The following is an 18824-nucleotide window of genomic DNA, read 5'->3' as shown; positions in this document are numbered from 1 at the left end:
TGCTCCAGAAGTATGGGCCATTATTGTTTAGGATCTTCAAGGAACACTGGACTCCTTCAGGACATGGTTACACCAGCAAAAATAATTCTGGAGAAGCCAGAGGCACAAACCTGCTCTTCAGATTAGGAGTCAAAGGCCACAACCAACTGCAAATCATCAAAATTTGGGTAGAATGGAACAGGTTTGGCTCTGCTGGATTTCCATTTGGGACTTATTCAACAGCTCAGCTGAAGGGAAAGGGTTTTTGAAGGAGAACCAAAGGGGTTTTTGAAGGAGAACCCATTTGAAACTGCCTGGAGCTCCAAATCCTACCTTTAGGAATAACTGGAGCTCAGCTTGCAGCCCTCAGCAGCCCCAGCAGCACTCCAGAGGCCCGTGGCCAAAGCAGTAGTTTATCAAGCTAACGAGGCACCCAGGGACGTGGCTTTGGAGGAGGATGACAAGTGAGGAAAGAGATGGGAAAGAGTATCCCAACAGCTGATTTTGATTCTGGAGGCTCCATGGAAGGAAAAGGATGCAGGAAGTGGTTTGGAAAAAGAAAACATGTCACCTCTGATTTCTGGAACATCCTCTGCAGGAATTCCTGGAGCATTCCTGACATTTACAGCTCGCTATAAACAACTGCCTGGATATTCTCTCCCCAAGTCAAAGGAGAATGCTCAAAAAAAACCCCAACAAACCCAACCAAACACATTTGAAATGTTAAGGAAATAATTCTGAGAGATAAAACCAGCACAAATCCACAGCTGCATTTGAAACCAGAGGTTTAACTCCCTCCCTTCAAACCACACCTTGTCTGGCCAATGTTACATGGATACAGGTTGTGTGTGCAAAATCCCAGGGAAAAGTGATTTGAGGAGGGATTTCAGAGAATGAGGAGCAGATTTGGCTAATGAGAAGCAAATCTGAACTTGAACCCCCATCCCAGAGAAGAAATCTCCAAGTTCTGGCAGAAGGGGACTCATCCCTGCCAACTGTTACAGAGAGTCACATGGACAACTCACAGCTGGGGAGGGAAAACAAAAATCAACACAATTCATCCAACTGGATCAAATCCCTCTTCCTAAACACAGAGATCATTCCTCATGTTATATTTAGAAAGTATTTATAGGCAGTGCTGGCTATTCCAGGGGAAATATCAAGATATATTTTTTAAATTTTCCTGATAAATACAATTTTTGCAAAATTATTTTTCCTTAAAGATTCTTTCACATACCCAGTGGGACAGACCCCACTGCCTGCTTCATGGAAGAGCCATTGCTGGGCTGCTGGGTGGTCCCAGTGGCACAGACTGCCCAGGGCAGTGCACAAGGAGGAGTTCACTGGATACAGGAATTTGTTCCTGCTCTGTGGTGTTTATCTGACAATAACTGCTGGGCTCTCTGCCATTTTTCCATCTTTTGTCCCGATGCAAACACTCACGAGGTGGCACCAGGACTGACTCAGTGTCAGCACAGGGCTTTGGAGCTTTCCAAACTCCAGGCTCTGACATTCATCTGTTTTCCACCAACTATGCTGAACATTCTCCATGTCTGATACATTGCAAGATTTGGAAAGAGGTTTTAAAAGAGGATAATACTACTCCAAACATCCCTCTGAGTGGAAAAAGTGGAAAAAATGTGGGCAGCTCTGATTCCATGCAGTTCTATATCCCACTGCAGCTCCTGCACCAGCCTGGCCTGACCTGGATTCTGCAGCAGAATCCTCCCCTCTGCCAGCCTGGCTGGTATGGACACACCAGGGGCATCTTCAGGAACACAACCTGCACCTAAATATTGTGATTCTTCAAGGTATTACAGTAGCAATTCCTGTAATTGGTCACTGGAAGTGTCCCTGCCATGGCAGTGGGGTCAGAATGGAAGGACCTTTAAGGTCCCTCCAACCCAAATCATTCTGGGATTCTATGAAATGCCAAAGGTTTGTCTTTAAAAAAACCCCAACCACAGATTTAAACAAGGCAATCCCAAATCCAGCCTTGGGAATGAGTTGCAGACCAAGCCAGCAGGGACGGCAGGTCCTGGTCTGCCAGCAGAGCACACAGCTCTGATGCTGACCCTGATCCCAACCCTGAGCCCAGCACCAGCCAGATGCTGCCAGATGCTGCTCACTGTCAGAAGCAGCTGCACAAGCAGCCCTGGCTGTGACAGAATCACAATGAAAGCTGATTCCAAACTTCAACAGCTGCCAGCACAGGAGGGCACGGGAGAGGAAGGGCATGAGGAGATCCAATATGAGGATGGACAGGACAGGTACTCTGTTTTCTTTGGAGAAACAACAGCACTGGTTTGAATGAGCACTTCAGCCACACAGCACTCTGTCACTGCTCTTGGTTTGGAAACAAAAATCCCCCAATATCAAAGTGAAAAATCATTTCGATACCATGGCATGTATTTCTGAACAGATGTGCCCCCCAAAAGTCATTAGTTCAGTTTAAATATCATTAACAGGCTCTGTTAAATTACTGACACCAACCCCTGCACTGCTCTGCCCCCCCAGCCATGGCTGGGTGTTATTCCAGGGCTTTCCCTGCAGTGCTTACATAAATGTGCTCTTTAGCAATTTTTGGACTGGAACAAATGTTTGACTCTTTCTGGGATGGAACAGAGATAAACACAGGGAAGCTCATCAGTGTTAAACCCCAGCCAAGCCCTGCTTTGTTTAAACTAGCACTGTCAGAGCTGTGTAACTAAGCAAACACTTACTTCCAGTTTACTCACAGCTGCCTACAAAGGGATTAAGTTAAAGAGAGAGAGAAGAGGGATAAGACCCGTTTGTGGCAATCCACATTTTCATACACAGAGACGAAATACTGTGATGGAAAGTGCTGCATTTTCAGAGATCAGAGTTCAAGGAGCTCCTGGTCATATGATTTAGTGGTAGGTGACCGTGTAAGAAGCAGGGGGTTGGACTTGGTGATCCTGACAGGACCCTTGTGGCTGGAGATGTTCTGACTCCATGATACTCTGAAATAAAAATCCCAGCGCCCCACGATACTCTGGATACTCTGAAATAAAAATCCCAGCGCTCCAGGATACTCTGAAATAAAAATCCCAGCACTCTATGATACTCTGGATACCCTGAAATAAAAATCCCAGCACTCCATGATACTCTGGATACCCTGAAATAAAAATCCCAGCGCTCCAGGATACTCTGGATACCCTGAAATAAAAATCCATGATACTCTGGGTACTCTGAAATATAAATCCCAGCACTCCATAATACTCTGAAATAAAAATCCCAGCACTCTATGATACTTTAAAATAAAAATTCCAGCACTCCATGATACTCTGAAATAAAAATCCCAGGACTCCTTGATACTCTGGATGCCCTGAAATAAAAATCCCAGCATTCCATGATACTCTGGGTACTCTGCAGTAAAAATTCCAGTGTGGGAACAGCCTGGCCCTGCTCTGTTGCCTCCTGGGACAATTTCCTTGAACAGCTTTAAAAAAATCTCCCTTCCAATGTATATTATGGGATATCCTGAGCTGGCAGGGACCCATCAGGATCACTGAGTCCAACTCTTGGCCCTGTGCAGGGACCCCAAGGATCCCATCCTGTGCCTCAGAGCCTTGTCCAAGGAAACGGAATTTTCAGAAACTCTTTCCATCTGTGCCATTTTTACCAAAGTCAGCAAAATCTGCTGTGGGCTTTATAAGGCACTTGGCACACTAATGGGATTTTTCTTAGTTAATGTTGCCCATTCCTACAGGACTGGACACACAGGCAGCTCTGGGGAAGCCATATGATCCTCTGGATCTGTGCCACTGCTGGGGCTAATTATCCAAATGATCCAAAGCCTCTCTGGCTACAGTGTTACCCTGACAACACGCTGGCTTCTGGAGGATGGCACTTGGGTGAGAGGAGTTTCTTCCTTCTGTGTGCTCTGAAACAACATTTAGGACACAGAAGATTGAAGACAATTATTTTTAACCAGTTCCACATTAGCAAATTCCAATTAATTGCCTTAGCAACACACTTAAAATGTTCCACTGGAGGAAGAGAAGTTCCTCCCCTCCTATTTCTGCTGCCTGCTGGTCCCCCTGCCAAAAATATTCCAACTAAAACAAGAAAAGAGGGGAAAAAATAAATGACTGAAAATATTGAGGGAGGAAATCTCCATGAACTGACCTTGTTTGGAGGCAGGGGGTGCAGTGCTGCTGGAGGGGTGGGAGCTCTCCAGGGCTGCCAATGCCGTGGGAACGGGCTCGGGGACCTGGCTGGGCACCTGCTGGGGGACAGGGACAGCACCGTGAGCCTGGGAACACAAAACAGGCAGCAAAGGCAAGGGGCAGGTGAGGCAGGGGGGATGGAGAGGAGAAAGCAAAGGTGGGGAGAATAAAGAGAAAAGACAGAGAAAAGGTACACAGGTCAATAATAAATCCAAAAAGTTCATGGGAAAGGGAGGGAAAGGCAGCAGGAAAAGGGGAAGGAGATGCTCCCTGTTAAGAACAGCAAGGAAGGGACAGCACAGCACTGATGTCAATGTGCTTTGCCCTCCCAACACCTCTCAGGAGCTCCCCCATGTAGGACACACACCAGGGCTCCTGCATCCCTCTGTGACTTCAGTTCACCTCTGAGACTTGACTCCTTTCTCCACTGATCCACATTTCAACCTCCTGAGAGATTCAGATCTATTGATTTGCTCCTCTGTGTACTTACCAGAGCTGATGTGTGCAGGGTGGGATGAACAGTGCACAGATGTGTCTGCACACACAGCACTCCTGATCCCAGGGGGAAAATCATCCCAGCCTGGCAGTGCTTGGATGAAAAACATCCCCAGCACCCCCTATGAGCAGCCTGGGGGTGGCACCTGCAGATCTGCAGGGCAAGGGAAGAATAAAACCAGCTGGGCAGAAATCTGAGGGAGAGCAGGAGGAGCAGATTCCCCAAGAACATGGACTGGGATTTCTGTATGGAAGAACAAATCCAAAAGGCCTGCAAAGAACTGAAGGAGCTCCAGCCTGTGGCAGACACACATATTTCAGTGGTCTCCCACCAAATACTCACTTGTGCTCCAGAAAGTTTGCTAAAATCCTTTGTATTTAGTCTCAGAATTTAAGAAGACCAAGTTAGTGCCCCAGACTGAAAGGTGAGGCAGCTGCTGGAGTGACCACAGACAGGTCACAAATTCCCCTTCAATACACACTGGGGACCAGGCACAGAAGAAAATGGGGCTAAATTTTAATTTCCTAATCCCAAGTGGAAAGGCAGGCAGCTTCCTGCAGCTGTCTGCTCTCACCCAGCTCCACATCCATGAACTCCTCTGAGCAGCTACAGGAAAAGGACTTTTCAATCACCCCTGATTGCAGACAGGCTCTGAGAAATCCATGCAAAACTTATTTCCTTATAAAAGGAAATGCTCTGGCAACCTGCTTCTCTTCCTGGAACTCTGTTTTTTCCTCCCATCTCCAGCTTTTTGCCTATTGCATCTGAACAGTGCAGGATAAAGAGGGAATTCTCTCCAAGACAATATTTTTCACCATTTCAGGAAGACCAGGAAAAAGCACATCTGGAAAAATAAGAATGAAGATTTAAGTGGGGGTGAAGGGTTGAAGTTTTCTTTGGGATTGCTCCTCTTTCAGAAATGAGCCTGACAGATTGACTGGAGAATGAATGAATGAACAACTGCAGCCCAGCCTGCAGCCAAAGGGAAGAAGTCAAAGAAAACCCAGCTTTACAAAAGAGAAGGTTTCAAGAACATTTTCCCCTCACTCTCAGTGATCAGAACTTTCCTTTTATAAGAAAATTTATGGATGAGATCAGTGTGGAGAAAGGAAACTGTGATAAGAACCAACCTAAGCAGAGCAGTGAAGAAGAAACCTGTGAGGCCAGAAATTTCTTGGGTCAGGAAATGTATTTCCTTAAGAAATGTGGAAAACATTTCTTTTGTAGGAATGATATTACAAATGAATAAATGGTCCTTATGCACTGAGCCTTGCAGCTGCAAAATGGAGCATTTAGAGAGTTTTTATGCAAAAAATCCCACTGAAAATTGCTCCCCTGATTTATGATGCTCCAAGGGTTGCTCTGGGTTATTTTACCCCTGGACAGTGAGCAAACTCACTGTCAAACTCACTGAGGCTTGGAAGAGTTTGGCCAGGGAAATAAGAGCAGTGACTCTTTAAAAAGTGATCTCCTGTGGAAGCCAATGCTGAGGCAATACCATAACCAGATTCTGGCCCTGGGTTGTCTTTCTCTTCCCAGCAAAAACCAGAGTGAAAACAGTGTCTGGCTAGAAATGGATAAATCATATCTCCATGTACCTCCAGCTTCTCTTGCAGGAGCTTTAAAGCTCTTCACTTGCTCAAAAGCAATTAAAACACACTGCAGAGGCACTGGGAAACTCCACCTAAAGCAATTTTTGGTCAGTGCTGCTGAGTAAAAGGTACAGGAATGGCTCAAACCACGCAGCTCATCCTGGCAATGCTCATCTTCTGCACAATTCCAGTGACTTTCTGATGTTAACCACAGTTCCAACAATTTTTTGATGTTTAGCACTTAATCTACTGAGAGAAGAGGGTGCTTTGGGCTTGTGTTAGCTAAGTTTTGGTTTATTTGAGTCTGTTAATAGAGTAATTCCAATCTAAAGAAAAAAATTTGGAAACTATTACTATTATAAAACGGTTTCTTTTTCAAATGCAGAATTTGGGACAGGGAGTGGTCTCCAGCACTTCCTGAGGATGTTTCTTCCTCTGTGTTTCTGCCATTTAAATAATGAGATAGCAGATTCAGAGAAAGAGGTTTTATTAGAATTTGCTATAATTCTAAAAATCTCTCAAAGTGGGAGTCACTTTGATGCTGCCTTGTCAAGCCCTGAGGCTGCACATTCACATTTTTAATGCTCAAGCAGTGAAATCTCCATGAGCACCCTGGTGAGCAGGGTTTGGTCCAGAGGAGAGAGTAGGATTTGGGGTGAGCAAGGTTTGGGTTCAGGGGTCAGCAGGGTTTGGGGTGAGCAGGGTTTGATCCAGGGGGCTGAGCAAGCAGGGTTTGGGGTGAGCAAGGTTTGGGGTGAGCTGGGTTTGGTCCAGGGGATGAGCAGGATTTGGGATGAGCAGGGTTTGATCCAGGGGATGTGCAGGGTTTAGGTTCAGCGGGGTTTGGGGTGAGGAGGATTTGAGGTGAGCAGGGTTTGGTCCAGGGAGGTCAGCGGGGTTTGGGGTGAGCAGGGTTTGGTTTAGGGGGTCAGCAGAGTTTGGGGTGAGCTGGGTTTGGGGTGAGCAGGGTTTGATCCAGGGGGTGAGCAGGGTTTGGGATGAGCAGGGTTTGGGGTGAGCAGGCTTTGGTCCAGAGGGTCAGCAGGGTTTGGGGTGAGTAGGGTTTGGGGTGAGCAGGGTTTGATCCAGGGGTCAGCAGGGTTTGGGGTGAGCAGGGTTTGATTTAGGGGGTGAGCAGGGTTTGGGGTGTGCAGGGTTTGGTTTAGGGGGTGAGCAGGGTTTGGGGTGACCAGGGTTTGGTTCAGGGGAGTGAGCAGGATTTGGGGTGAGCAAGGTTTGGAGTGAGCAAGGTTTGGGTTCAGGGGTGAGCAGGGTTTGGGGTGAGCAGGGTTTGATTCAGGGAGTGAGCAGGGCTTGGGATGAGCAGGGTTTGGGGTGAGCAGGGTTTTGTCCAGGGAGCTGAGCAAGCAGGGTTTGGCGTGAGCAAGGTTTGGGGTGAGCAGGGTTTGGTTTAGGGGGTCTGCAGGGTTTGGGTTCAGTGGGGTTTGGGGTGAGCAGGGTTTGGTCCAGGGGAGTGAGCAGGGTTTGGGTTCAGCAGGGTTTGGGTTCAGCAGGGTTTGGGGTGAGCAGGGTTTGGTTCAGGGGGTCAGCACTGTTTGGGGTGAGCAGGGTTTTTTCCAGGGGGTAGAACAAACAACAGCAGCTCTGCTCCCCCTGCATCGTCCAAGAGCTGCCCCAAGTCAGGAGCATCTCAGAAGTTATGGCTGAATATTGAGAATTTACTGACTGGAGCCTGTTCAGAACAGTCCCACCCCCACCAGTGCAATTCTGTGCAGTTATTAAGGCACTATTTAATTTCACCCAAGATATTAAATATGCTCCCAAGACTTGATTTAGAGAAGCTGTTGGGACAATAATGTTGAATTTCCTGGCTTAAGTGGGCTTAAATTTTCAGTTATGTTACACTAATGAACTTATTCTGGTGAGCCCAATTTCAGAGCTCTTCTGTGATTACCAAAAGTGGTTCTAAGCACCTCATCAAAAAGAAGGCTGGATATTAAACAATGGAATATTTGCATACCTTGGAGGAGATGATTGGACATCACTGCTGTGCTCTGCATCTAAATTGCAGCTGATCACAATTCAGGCCTAGTAACCTCCTCTTGAAATACATTTATTTCCTTCTGTTTGACTCAATTGTAGTGCCTTAAAATAGATTTCAGAATGTAGGAATGATCAGGTAAGTGCCTGGATTCACTGCACTGTGCAGGAATACCACAGGAAATCCTGGCTGGTTCCAGCTCTTCCCACTTCCAATGGGGAAGGATGGGTAGGAAGAAGAAATGGGGAGATGATCTCACCAAGGTTCCCAGGTTTGGCATCTCTGATGGAAAGAAGTTTACCTGGTGCCTTGCTGCTGCTTGTCCTGGATGGGGACCAGAGGAGAAAACCAGTGACAAAGCACAAGGTGGTGCCTTCAGGGACACAAGGATTGGGCTCAGCTGGGAAAGATGAAACCCTGCTGGTCCCAGGGAGGGATCTCCAGGGATCTCTCTCACTTCACCTCAGTTACATCTCCCTGCAATCCCCAGATCTCACTCCAGCACAAGCAGTGCTCTCAGTGCTCCTGAGCTCCTGCACAGGACTTTCAGCAGAAAATCTACTCCCACACAGAGAGGAAAGGAAGGTTTGAGCTCAGGAAAAGCTGTTTCACCTTAAAACCTGCCAAAAGCTGGTGACATCAAACAGGGAAGAAGGTGGAAGAAGAAGAAATCACATCCCAGCACCAGCTCTGCTCCACAGCCCAGCCTTCAGCTGGAGAACCTTTCTGATCTCTAACCAGGGACTTAAAGGGGTCAGACTCAAAGGTGCATGACAAGAAGGGATTTAAGACCTACAGAAAATGATTAGGAGTATTTTTTATATTTATAATGATAAGATTTTTATAATTATATTTATTATTAATAATAAATTAATTTTTTGTCCTTATAATTATAAAAAATTATTTATCATTTTTCTCTCATTAGCAAAATGCATTGTTAAGTCTGAACACCCAGAGAACATTTGTGTGATAACTTATTACAGTTCTGTGAGAAAACTCCTGAGCTCCAGATCTTCTGGTGACTCTAAAACAGCTGCACAGAGGCAGAAAGAAAAGTGAAGCAACTGAAGGTCTGTGATCAATCACTGTGTGACATGGACTTTGCTCAGGTGCACAAGACTTCACAGAGACACCTCCTTTCCCACAGATATTTTGGCTCCTCCTTTAACACTGAAAATCTACTGTTGATAGAAAACCAGGGAGGGGAAAGTACAGCAGCACTGGGGCTCCAATGATCAAACTTGGGAAAACATCATGGCTGAAGGATATTGATCATTTGGGAGCATGCAGGTCTCTGGGATGGTCAGAGGTGAGGCTGCAGGTGTGAGGGAGAGGGCCCAGGGAGGAGCAGAGCCCTTCCTTACCTGAGGTGGAGTTGGGGTGGAGGTGGGTCTGACGATGGGGGGCGTGGGGTTCCTGCTGCCCCCTCCAGACATGATTTCTTCTGTTATGTCTTTGCCCCCCTGGTTTGGATCCCGGATTCGGATCTGCAGGATTGAAAGAATTGCAATTAGAACAAAGGAATAATTCCCACAAGTGTTCTGTTACTGCTGTCCTGGTGTACACCAAAATCTCCCACCACAGCCAGCAGGAGCTGCTCTGAGATGAGCTGGTGCTCAGCAGCAGCACTGGGATGTGCCTTGTTTCCATGGCTTGGAATGCAGGGCATGTCATCCCTTCATCAACACCTAATTTAATCAAAATCTAATTGAATCATCAACCACACCAAGTTCAGTCTAAATATGTGCACCCTGTAATGTAAAATACAGGGGGAACGTGAGTTTCCTGCAGCTGAGAACAAGTGGGAGACAGTTCAGGTACAAGCTAAGCTTGCCCAGCAGTGGAAAGGGCAGGAATGGAGAAAAGGCTGTTTTTTACCCTGCAGGAAACTCCCTGACCTTGCCAGCCCAGCTTCTGGGAAAGGGGGAAAGCAAATCAGTTCCCAGTTCCACCAAAACAGAGAGAATCAAATAAAAATACTGAGTGGAGGAAAGGGAAACTGAAAGAACAAACTCAAATCCTTAGAACTCTGCAGCATTTAGGAAAAAACTGGGATTTTTGAGTCTCTTCACAGCACCAAAATGGGAAGAAAAAAATATTTTCCAAAATAAACCACTCCAGAACACATAGTGAATCCTCAACTGACACTTGAGCCAATCCATGTCCCTGAGCAGGGGGAAGAGCCAGCATGTCTGGGATAATGTGAAATGCTTTTCATCTCCAGTAGAATCTGAAAACCCTAAAGACAGAGCTCTGTGTATCTGCCCACCTTCTCCAAAGCTCTTGGCTGAACTTGAGATTAATTCCATGCAGAAATCCAAGCAAACAACTCCAAGCAAACCAAGAGACACCATCCAGGGCAGGGGTTCTGCTGGAAACCACCCTGTAATAAATTGTGCCATGGCAGGGGTGGGAATGGTCCTGCAGGACCTTCCAAGCCCTTCTGGGATTCTGGGATATAAAACTGGAACTGCAGAAAGGCTTTGTGATTTGTCAAACTCAGTTTGGTGGGATGGTGGCTTCACTCTGTTTGTGAGCACACACACACACACACTGTACTCAGGGTGCTCAGTCTGGGTTTGTCTTATTTTTGATAAAACAAGGATAAATGAAATATTTTAGCAAAAATATATTTTTTTGCTAAAATATTTCATTAACTACAGTAACAACCTGAGAGTTGGCCCTCTCCTCTGCTTGACACAGTCAATGGCATTAAAAACAAGATTTCCCTGCCTGCAAGGGAAATTTGTAGTACTCAAATACTCAACTCATGGTGGATGTGGGCATGTGCACATTAATGCATTTAATTTTTCTCATTTCTCCAGTTGCAACACCAATTACCAAACTGAAACAGCACATTCAGAGAGAAGCATCTTGGGCATTTAAAATGCCTTTTCTGCCTCAAAGAACTCAGCTTGGCTGGCATGGAACTGCCTTAATCCCAGCTGAGCGTGTCTGATCAGCTCTGCATTTCAATGGCATCGGGGATCTGGGCATGTCGTGTTTGGGATGCTGAAAAGAGACTCCTGGGGACTGAAGAGGTGACAAAAAAGCTGCTGAGAGCAGCCACCAAAAAGGCCTTTCCTGCAGGCACAGCTCACACATTGTTCAGTTCTTCCGGTCTCCCAAATCAAGTGTCACCCCAGATCACCCTCAAAACTCCAGAGATGAAAATATTCTGCATTTTGAGACATGTCTAAGTCCTTTTATTCTTTTCTACCCCCAGGAAACTGTTCTTTTAATGTTTCCAAAACACTCTCACACAAACACTGCTGTAATTTCCTTTTCAGTCCTTTACAAACGATTCATTCACAAGTTCAAGCCCACATCATATTTTCCTGGTTCAACCTCACATTCACCCCACACACTTCCACTGTTCCCCACCTGTAGATGGGTTTAAATTCCATTCATCTGCCTCTCTCAAATTCCCCCCTTGAACTAGAAAGAGAGGGAATGTGCTCTCCAAACCCATATCCACTTTGATAATATGGTCAGGCTCTTTCAAGCCTGCAAATACATCCACAACCTCCTGGTTTTCCACTTTTTCAAGGCCTAATATTCAATAATTTCTGATTTGTCACTTTGAACTAATTCTTAATATTCTCCCAAACTGCTGAGTTCACTCATTCCCACCTGGTTTTTTGGTGGGAGACAGGTGGGAATGAGTGAACCCCTCTAAGCAGCAGCACAGGATTCCAGGCTTGGGCAGACCATGCTGCTTTTGTTCCTGTTTATTGAAAACCAGCAAAATTATTTTTCTTTTCAAATGGCTGAGATGCCACAAATCAGAGTGGACAGTGCCCATGGAAAAATGGAAACCAGCACTGTGCAATGTTTAATTACACTTCATCTCTTTGGGAATGACAAATTGGTTTGGGGTGGGAGAGACCTTAAAGTTCATCTTAGAGCATGGGCAGGACACCTCCCACTGTGCCAGGCTGCTCCAAGCCCCATCCAGCCTGGCCTTGGGCACTGCCAGGGATCCAGGGGCAGCCCCTGCTGCTCTGGGCACCCTGTGCCAGGGCCTCCAGTGAAGATAAAGAACATTTTTCATGTCCTTGCAGCTCCCCCCAGGACAGGGTCCCTCACTCACCGTTTTCTTCTCTCTCTTGGCAGGCGGCGGCTGCTGCTGCTGCGTAGGCACAATGATGGGTGCAGACTGGTACACGGGCTGGCTGGGGTAGAAGGGTGTTCCTGGGGCACCAAGGACACAAACCAGAGGGACAAGGTCAGCTCAGGACACACAACCAACGCCAGAGGTGCAGCTGGGCACAACTTCCAGCATCGCAGCTCCACAGCCACTGAACAGAAGCTGATGCTGCATCAAGACAAGAGGTTCAGGCACCATTTCTTATTTGATTTCCATGACCCCAAATTGGCCATGTACATCATTGGGTTTTGGGATGGCAAACTTAAATTCATTTTGCTTGGTTTTTCTTGCCAGACCATGATGCAAAAGGTACAAGGGTTGATCTTTGCTGTTTGTAGCTTAGTTTTCATTATTATTTCATCTTTCCCTCTATGGTGCCAATGGTGTCTTTTCTATTGCCTATACTGGGACCAGTAAATGCTTTAGCTGGGTGTGGAGAGTAGCTTTGTTATTCTGAGCTATGTCTGACAGGCTGTGGACACCACAGAGGCACTGCAAGAGCATCCCTGGGCTCCTCTGCCTGACAAACAGGAAGGTTTTCTGCTGGATTTGCTGCTGGTTTATCGGGGGTTTTCTGCCTTTGTAGAGAAATTCTGTCTAACCAATACAAACAACTTGTGAGGTCAACTGCAACCTATTTGGAAGCACAACCAGAAAATTTAATTAAGAGCAATGTTCCTCTCATGCTGCAACACACAAAAAGCACGACCACGGTGATGAGTGCAGAATTACACCACTGGTCACATTCCTAGCAGCCAGTGATGGCTCATTATGGTTTTCTCAGTGGAATGAGAGTGGCTCAGTGAATAACCAAGTGCTTTAAGACCACACCAGAGATGAGGGTGGCAGAGCAGAGCTGCCTCCTGCCCATGGATCAGGTGTCAGGGGAATGTGTAAGGTGCTGCTGGGTGTTCTCCCTTCCAGGCATGGATGCTGGATGAACTGAGGGCTTGCACTTGCCTCTGGCACAATCTCATCTATTCTTCAGCTGAACTAACCTCTAACTGGGCATGAAAATCTGGATTGTGCCTGTAACCCAACCAGGAGGTCGCTGGATTTCAGGCAAAGGGTGAAATCCAAGAAAGCAAATGAAACCAGCCCAGCACAGCCTGATTTGCAGCTCCAAGGATGCATTCCTGCTGCTGAGAGCTGGAAAGCCCAGCTCAGAGCAGACTCCCTGTCTGCATCCTCAGAGAGGGAACTCTTCTTGTGCAAGAGTTGGCATCAAAGAGCTCAAAGTGACACTCCTGGCTGGGCTGAGTCACTCAAGAAATGGGGAAATTCTCATTTTGAATGCTAGGGTCAGCAGAGCCACTTCAGATCTGGCCTCAAAGTCTCTATCTGCATCTCTGCAGGCTGAGAATCAGCAATTACTGCCCAGCAGCTGTGGCAGCCCCTGGATCCGTGGATATGTCCAAGGCCAAGCTGGGCAGGGCTGGGAGCAGCCTGGGATAGTGGAAGCTGTGGAAACTGTCCCTGCCATGGCAGGGGGTGGCACTGGATGGTATTTAAGGTCCTTCCAAGCCAAACCATCCTGGGATTTGGTGATTCTGTGAACCCTGCTGATGAGCAGGTGTCCAAGCAGAGCCTGGCCAAGGTGAGGGAACAGGAGGAGCCTGGGATCCTGCAAGGTGTGAATTCCCCTCACTGGCACCTCCTAGAAACCAGATCCAACCACATCACCTGCAATGTGATCCCTGCTGGAGAGGCAGCTCCAGCAGAACTCAGGGAATGACTCTCCCTTTATGAAATGCATTTTTAAAACCTAAATCCTGAAAAAAGTATCTTCAGGGAAGAAACAGCTTCTATGACAAGCCAAATGCATTTGCCAGGGCCACACTCTCTGCTCTGCTCTCTGCCTTTGATCCCTTCCACTTCTTCAGCACCCAACTTTTATTCTCTCTCCTACCCACTGATCACTTCAAGGTCTTTCCCTGTTTTGTACAAAAACTCCCTGACATCAGAGAATGCAAAACTGAGTTATAAAATTGCACTGTCCATTTTCACAAGTTTTGCCTTCCACTCTATTTTCCCTGACCACCTTCTTTAGGTCTTGCCAGATGCAATGATTTTGATGTCCAGCAGCCACACTGGCTACAAGTCCTGTGCTTGAGGCACAGGGCACTGCCAGCAGCATTATCCATGCCTGGAATGCAGATTTAGCTGCTCCCCAAACCTGGCAGCACCTGAGCATTCCCAGTCCCAAACACAGCAAGGGAGTGACAGCAGGGAAAGGTGGGAAAGTGCAGGGAAATCCCTGGTGAAACCTTCCCTGCCTGGAAAACTCTGCAGGACAGAGAGCTCTGGCTTCACCCACTGATGCTCCAAACTGCAGCAACCTAAAGCTGGGACTGAAAGATTCCAAGATTTTCTGCAAAAACCCAGGTGCTTCCAGGAGAGGAAAGGAGCTGGAAATGAACCTTGTCCTAATTACAGGAGTGAAGACAGATAAATGGCACCAAGCAAGCAGGAAGTAAGAAAGCAGACCTGTAACAGGACAAAAAATGAGGAATACTGGGCAATTTCCTCATCTAGTGGATCAGATTTGAAGAAGCATGACAATATTTCTTCTCTTTTCTCTAGGATCAACCACCAGGAAGTAGCTGCCCTGTAATTACCCTCTCTCCTATTCTGAAATTGCATTACCAGGTTCAAGGGCTTCATGACAACCTTTCAATAATTCCCATGAGTTCCACAGAGATCAGATAAATAAGAGAAGGAAAAGAGGAAATATAAGAGACCTTTCTGAATGATGCTACTGGGTTTTTCTCTCCCTCCAAAGGGATCTCTGTGTGTGAAGAGCAAACTGCAATTCTGCCAAGGGAGCAGGGCTGTTACTGGGCAGCCTGAAGGGAATCAGTCACTCCAAGGCTCCAAAATTCCAACAGAGAATTCCCATGGGAGCCTGAGAATATCTCTGCCCCCACCAGGCTGCAAAATGTGAGTGGGCAGGGAGCAGTGAGTGACCAAATGCATGAAAAGGCCACGTTTTGGTCTCTGCAGGAGTTACAGACTGGACTAAATTATCTTGGCAGCATCAATCTAGGGAAAAACCCACATGGCTTGTTCTTATCCCCCAGCACACACCCAACAAGAAGCACCGGGCTAAGAACTGTTAACTGCAGTTAACTGGCAATGCCAGGCATGGCACAGTGAAAACCAGGACTGCAAATGTACCCACAGCACCTGAACAAATAATAATGATTGAGCAGGGACTAAGAACCAGCCCCAGTGCTGGCCACAGGTGATCCTGGGCAGCTGCAGCTTCCCTGACACACTCACACAAACAACACTCTGGGATTTTTCAGGAGTGAATAATCAGAGCTGTGACACCACCAAATTTAGCAGCTATTTGAAGCTCAAACAAATGCTAATCCAGCTTGTTATTCTAAATCTTCAGCTTGACAACAGAAAAACACAGCAAGAACAGGCTGTAAGCAGTCTCCAAGCAGAACTCACCGTAGGCATTGGGGAATTCTCCAGGACCTGGGCCTGGGTAGAAGGGTCCTGGTCCTGGTGGCTGCACAGGATATTGCTGTGGTGGCCCGACGTAGGGAGGGCCACTGTGACGATACTGGGGGGACAGAAACAGCCATCAGTCACTGCACAAGGATTAGGGGGACAGAAACAGCCATCAGTCACTGCACAAGGACTGGGGGGACAGACACAGCCATCGGTCACTGCACAAGGATTAGGGGGACAGACACAGCCATCAGTCACTGCACAAGGATTAGGGGGACAGACACAGCCATCAGTCACTGCACAAGGACTGGGGCAAGCTGCACAAGTAACTGAGCCCCCCTGACCAACAGGCATCTGGTTAATGACAGCTTTGGGCAGCACAGAATTATGGATTGTTAAAGTTGGAAAAGACCTTTAAGATCACTGAGTCCAACCATAACCAGCAGCACCAAGGTCAGCATTGACCATGTCCCCATGTCCCCAGGGATGGGGACTCCAGCACTGCCCCAAACATCCTCTGCCAGTGCCTGACCACCCTTTCCATGAAGGAATTTTCCCTAATATCCACCTAAACATCTCCAAATGTTAGTGCCAAAAGTAAGGTAAAGCCAAGGCAGGGAGGACACAGGAGCTGAGGTAGAACAGAGCCCCTGCCCTGATTGCAACACCCTGTTATGTGGCTCAAGGTTCTGGAGTGCCTATGGATTCATTAAGTCAAATTAGGTACTAGATCTATTAAGTCAAATTAGGTATTATTAAAGCACTAAATATTAAATATTTAGTCCAGTATTGGACTACATTTAGTCCAATGTCCAAGACACTGGTTTCCTACTGTGTTTGAGGGAGGCCTGAAAGAGGTGAGTGGTTCCTACTGCCTCCATGCAGAGAAGAACAAATACCTCACACAGAGAAAGGACAGAGGCTGAACCACAGCATCCTGGAATCACTTAGGCTGGAAAAGCCCCTACAACCACCAAGTCCAACTGTTCCCCCAGCCCACCCCTAAACCTCGTCCCCAGATGCCACATCCACACATTTCTTCAACCCTTCCAGGGGTGCTGGCTCCACCTGGGCAGCCTCTGCAATGCCCCATCATGAAAGAAGCTGTCTCAATACCTCACCTAGAGCTGCCCTGGCACATGACATGCAACTACCAGCCTGATTTCACAGACACATCCCACACCCTCCTGGTGGCTCCTGAGACAATCCCATGGATCAAACACTGCTCTGCAGCTCCTCAGGTCTAGATTAAGTCAAATTAGGTGTTTTTAAAGCACTAACTATTCAGTCCAATATTTAAATGTCCAAGACATTGGTTTCCTACTGTGTCTGAGGGAGGCCTGAAAGAGGTGAGTGGTTCCTACTGCCTCCATACAGAAGAACAAACACTTCATACAGAGAAAGGACAGAGGCTGAACCACAGAATCCTGGAATTGTTTAGGCTGGAAAAGCCCCTACAACCACCAAGTCCAACTGTTCCCCCAGCCCACCTCTAAACCTCGTCCCCAGATGCCACATCCACACATTTCTTCAACCCTTCCAGGGATGCTGGCTCCACCTGGGCAGCCTCTAAAATGCCCCATCATCCTCTCCATGAAGGAACTTTTCCCAATACCTAATCTAGACCTGCCCTGGCACATGATATTCAACTACCAGCCTGATTTCACAGACACATCCCACATCCTCCTGAGACAACCCCACGGATCAAACACTGCTCTGCAGCTCCTCAGGTCTTGATTAAGTCAAGTTAGGTATTGTTCAAGCACTAAATATTTAGTCCAATATTTAAAAGTCCAAGATATTGGTTTCCTACTGTGTCTGAGGGAGGCCTGAAAGAGGTGAGTGGTTCCTACTGCCTCCATGCACAGAACAAATACTTGATACAGAGAAAGGACAGAGGCTGAACCACAGAATCCTGGAATCACTTAGGCTGGAAAAGCCCCTACAACCACCAGTCCAACTATTCCCCCAGCACTGCCAAGCCCACCCCTAAACCTTGACCCCAGATGCCACATGCACACATTTCTTCAACACTTCCAGGGATGCTGGCTCACAGACACATCCCACATCCTCCTGAGACAACCCCACGGATCAAACACTGCTCTGCAGCTCCTCAGGTGCCTGGTGCTGGGTTTACCTGTGGGATACAGTACTGGGGGCCCTGAGGCATGGGGTAGGGCATTGGCAGGTGGTTCACCATCATGATGTGCTGGTTGGTTTGGTACACGGCAGTCGGGGTCTGCGCTCCGGGACGGATGGAGGGGTTGCTGTTCTGGATGGTGGCTCTTGGAGGCTGGATCTGAGGCCTCTGAAAAAACTAGGAGAGGGAAGGGAGAGAGGAGAGAAAACAAAGAACTGGTCAGACTTCCTGGGATATAATTGGAAATATGCTGACAATATTAGAGTTATGGTGTTAGTTTCCAGGGGTTGCCACACTTGCAGAAAACTGCAGGACAGTCCTTGTTTCTCTGTGAACAGCAGGGCCATCTCTGGCTTTCCATTTTACAAGGTACAAACAGACAAGGAACTTTACAAACTAAGAATTATTAGTTTGTATGCCCTGAATTTTACAGCTGAACCTTCAGAGCCAACTTTAGAAAAATGGAATTGTCTAATTTCCTTTTTATAAGGTGGGCTGGCTGCTAAAAAACCCACCTTTATAAATGCCCCAGGGAAATAAAACATCAAGGCAACTGTTCCAATTTATCTCCAGAAGAGCTAAAAATCCTGAATTTCACAGAGGAACCTCGTGCCTGTCCTTCACATCCAGGTCACCTGTTTTGCCCTGTTTTCCAAAGGGTGGCAACCAGGGTGGTCCCAAAGCCTGGCACCACACTGGCATAAGGTGCTGCCCTGGCAAATGGGCCAGGCCCAGGCAGCCAAGCAAGCCCTGGCAGAGACCCATGCCCACCCTCCTGTGCTGGGAGCAGCCCTGGGATGGGCACTGGGC

General features: G+C 47.3%; 1 protein-coding gene across 3 annotated transcripts in view; it reads right to left on the bottom strand.

Moving 5' to 3' along the window:
* Window positions 1-18824, bottom strand: part of EIF4G3 (eukaryotic translation initiation factor 4 gamma 3) — a 146023-nt gene that overhangs the window by 46552 nt on the left and 80647 nt on the right. For 2 of the 3 annotated variants that reach the window (XM_059487646.1, XM_059487647.1), the window contains exons 6-10: window positions 18012-18191; window positions 15872-15986; window positions 12356-12456; window positions 9627-9749; window positions 4132-4228 (exon numbers count right to left, since the gene is read on the bottom strand). In XM_059487646.1, coding sequence (XP_059343629.1) covers window positions 4132-4228; window positions 9627-9749; window positions 12356-12456; window positions 15872-15986; window positions 18012-18191 — 616 coding nt within the window. Of the gene's footprint in view, window positions 1-4131; window positions 4232-9626; window positions 9750-12355; window positions 12457-15871; window positions 15987-18011; window positions 18192-18824 lie in introns of all 3 variants that reach the window. The other variant, XM_059487645.1, reaches the window with a different exon arrangement.

Source organism: Ammospiza nelsoni, chromosome 22 (assembly GCF_027579445.1).
Source record: "Ammospiza nelsoni isolate bAmmNel1 chromosome 22, bAmmNel1.pri, whole genome shotgun sequence".
Taxonomy (NCBI): Eukaryota; Metazoa; Chordata; class Aves; order Passeriformes; family Passerellidae; genus Ammospiza; species Ammospiza nelsoni.
The sequence above is the reverse complement of the archived record's forward strand: the minus strand, read 5'-3'. Positions and strand labels throughout refer to the sequence as shown.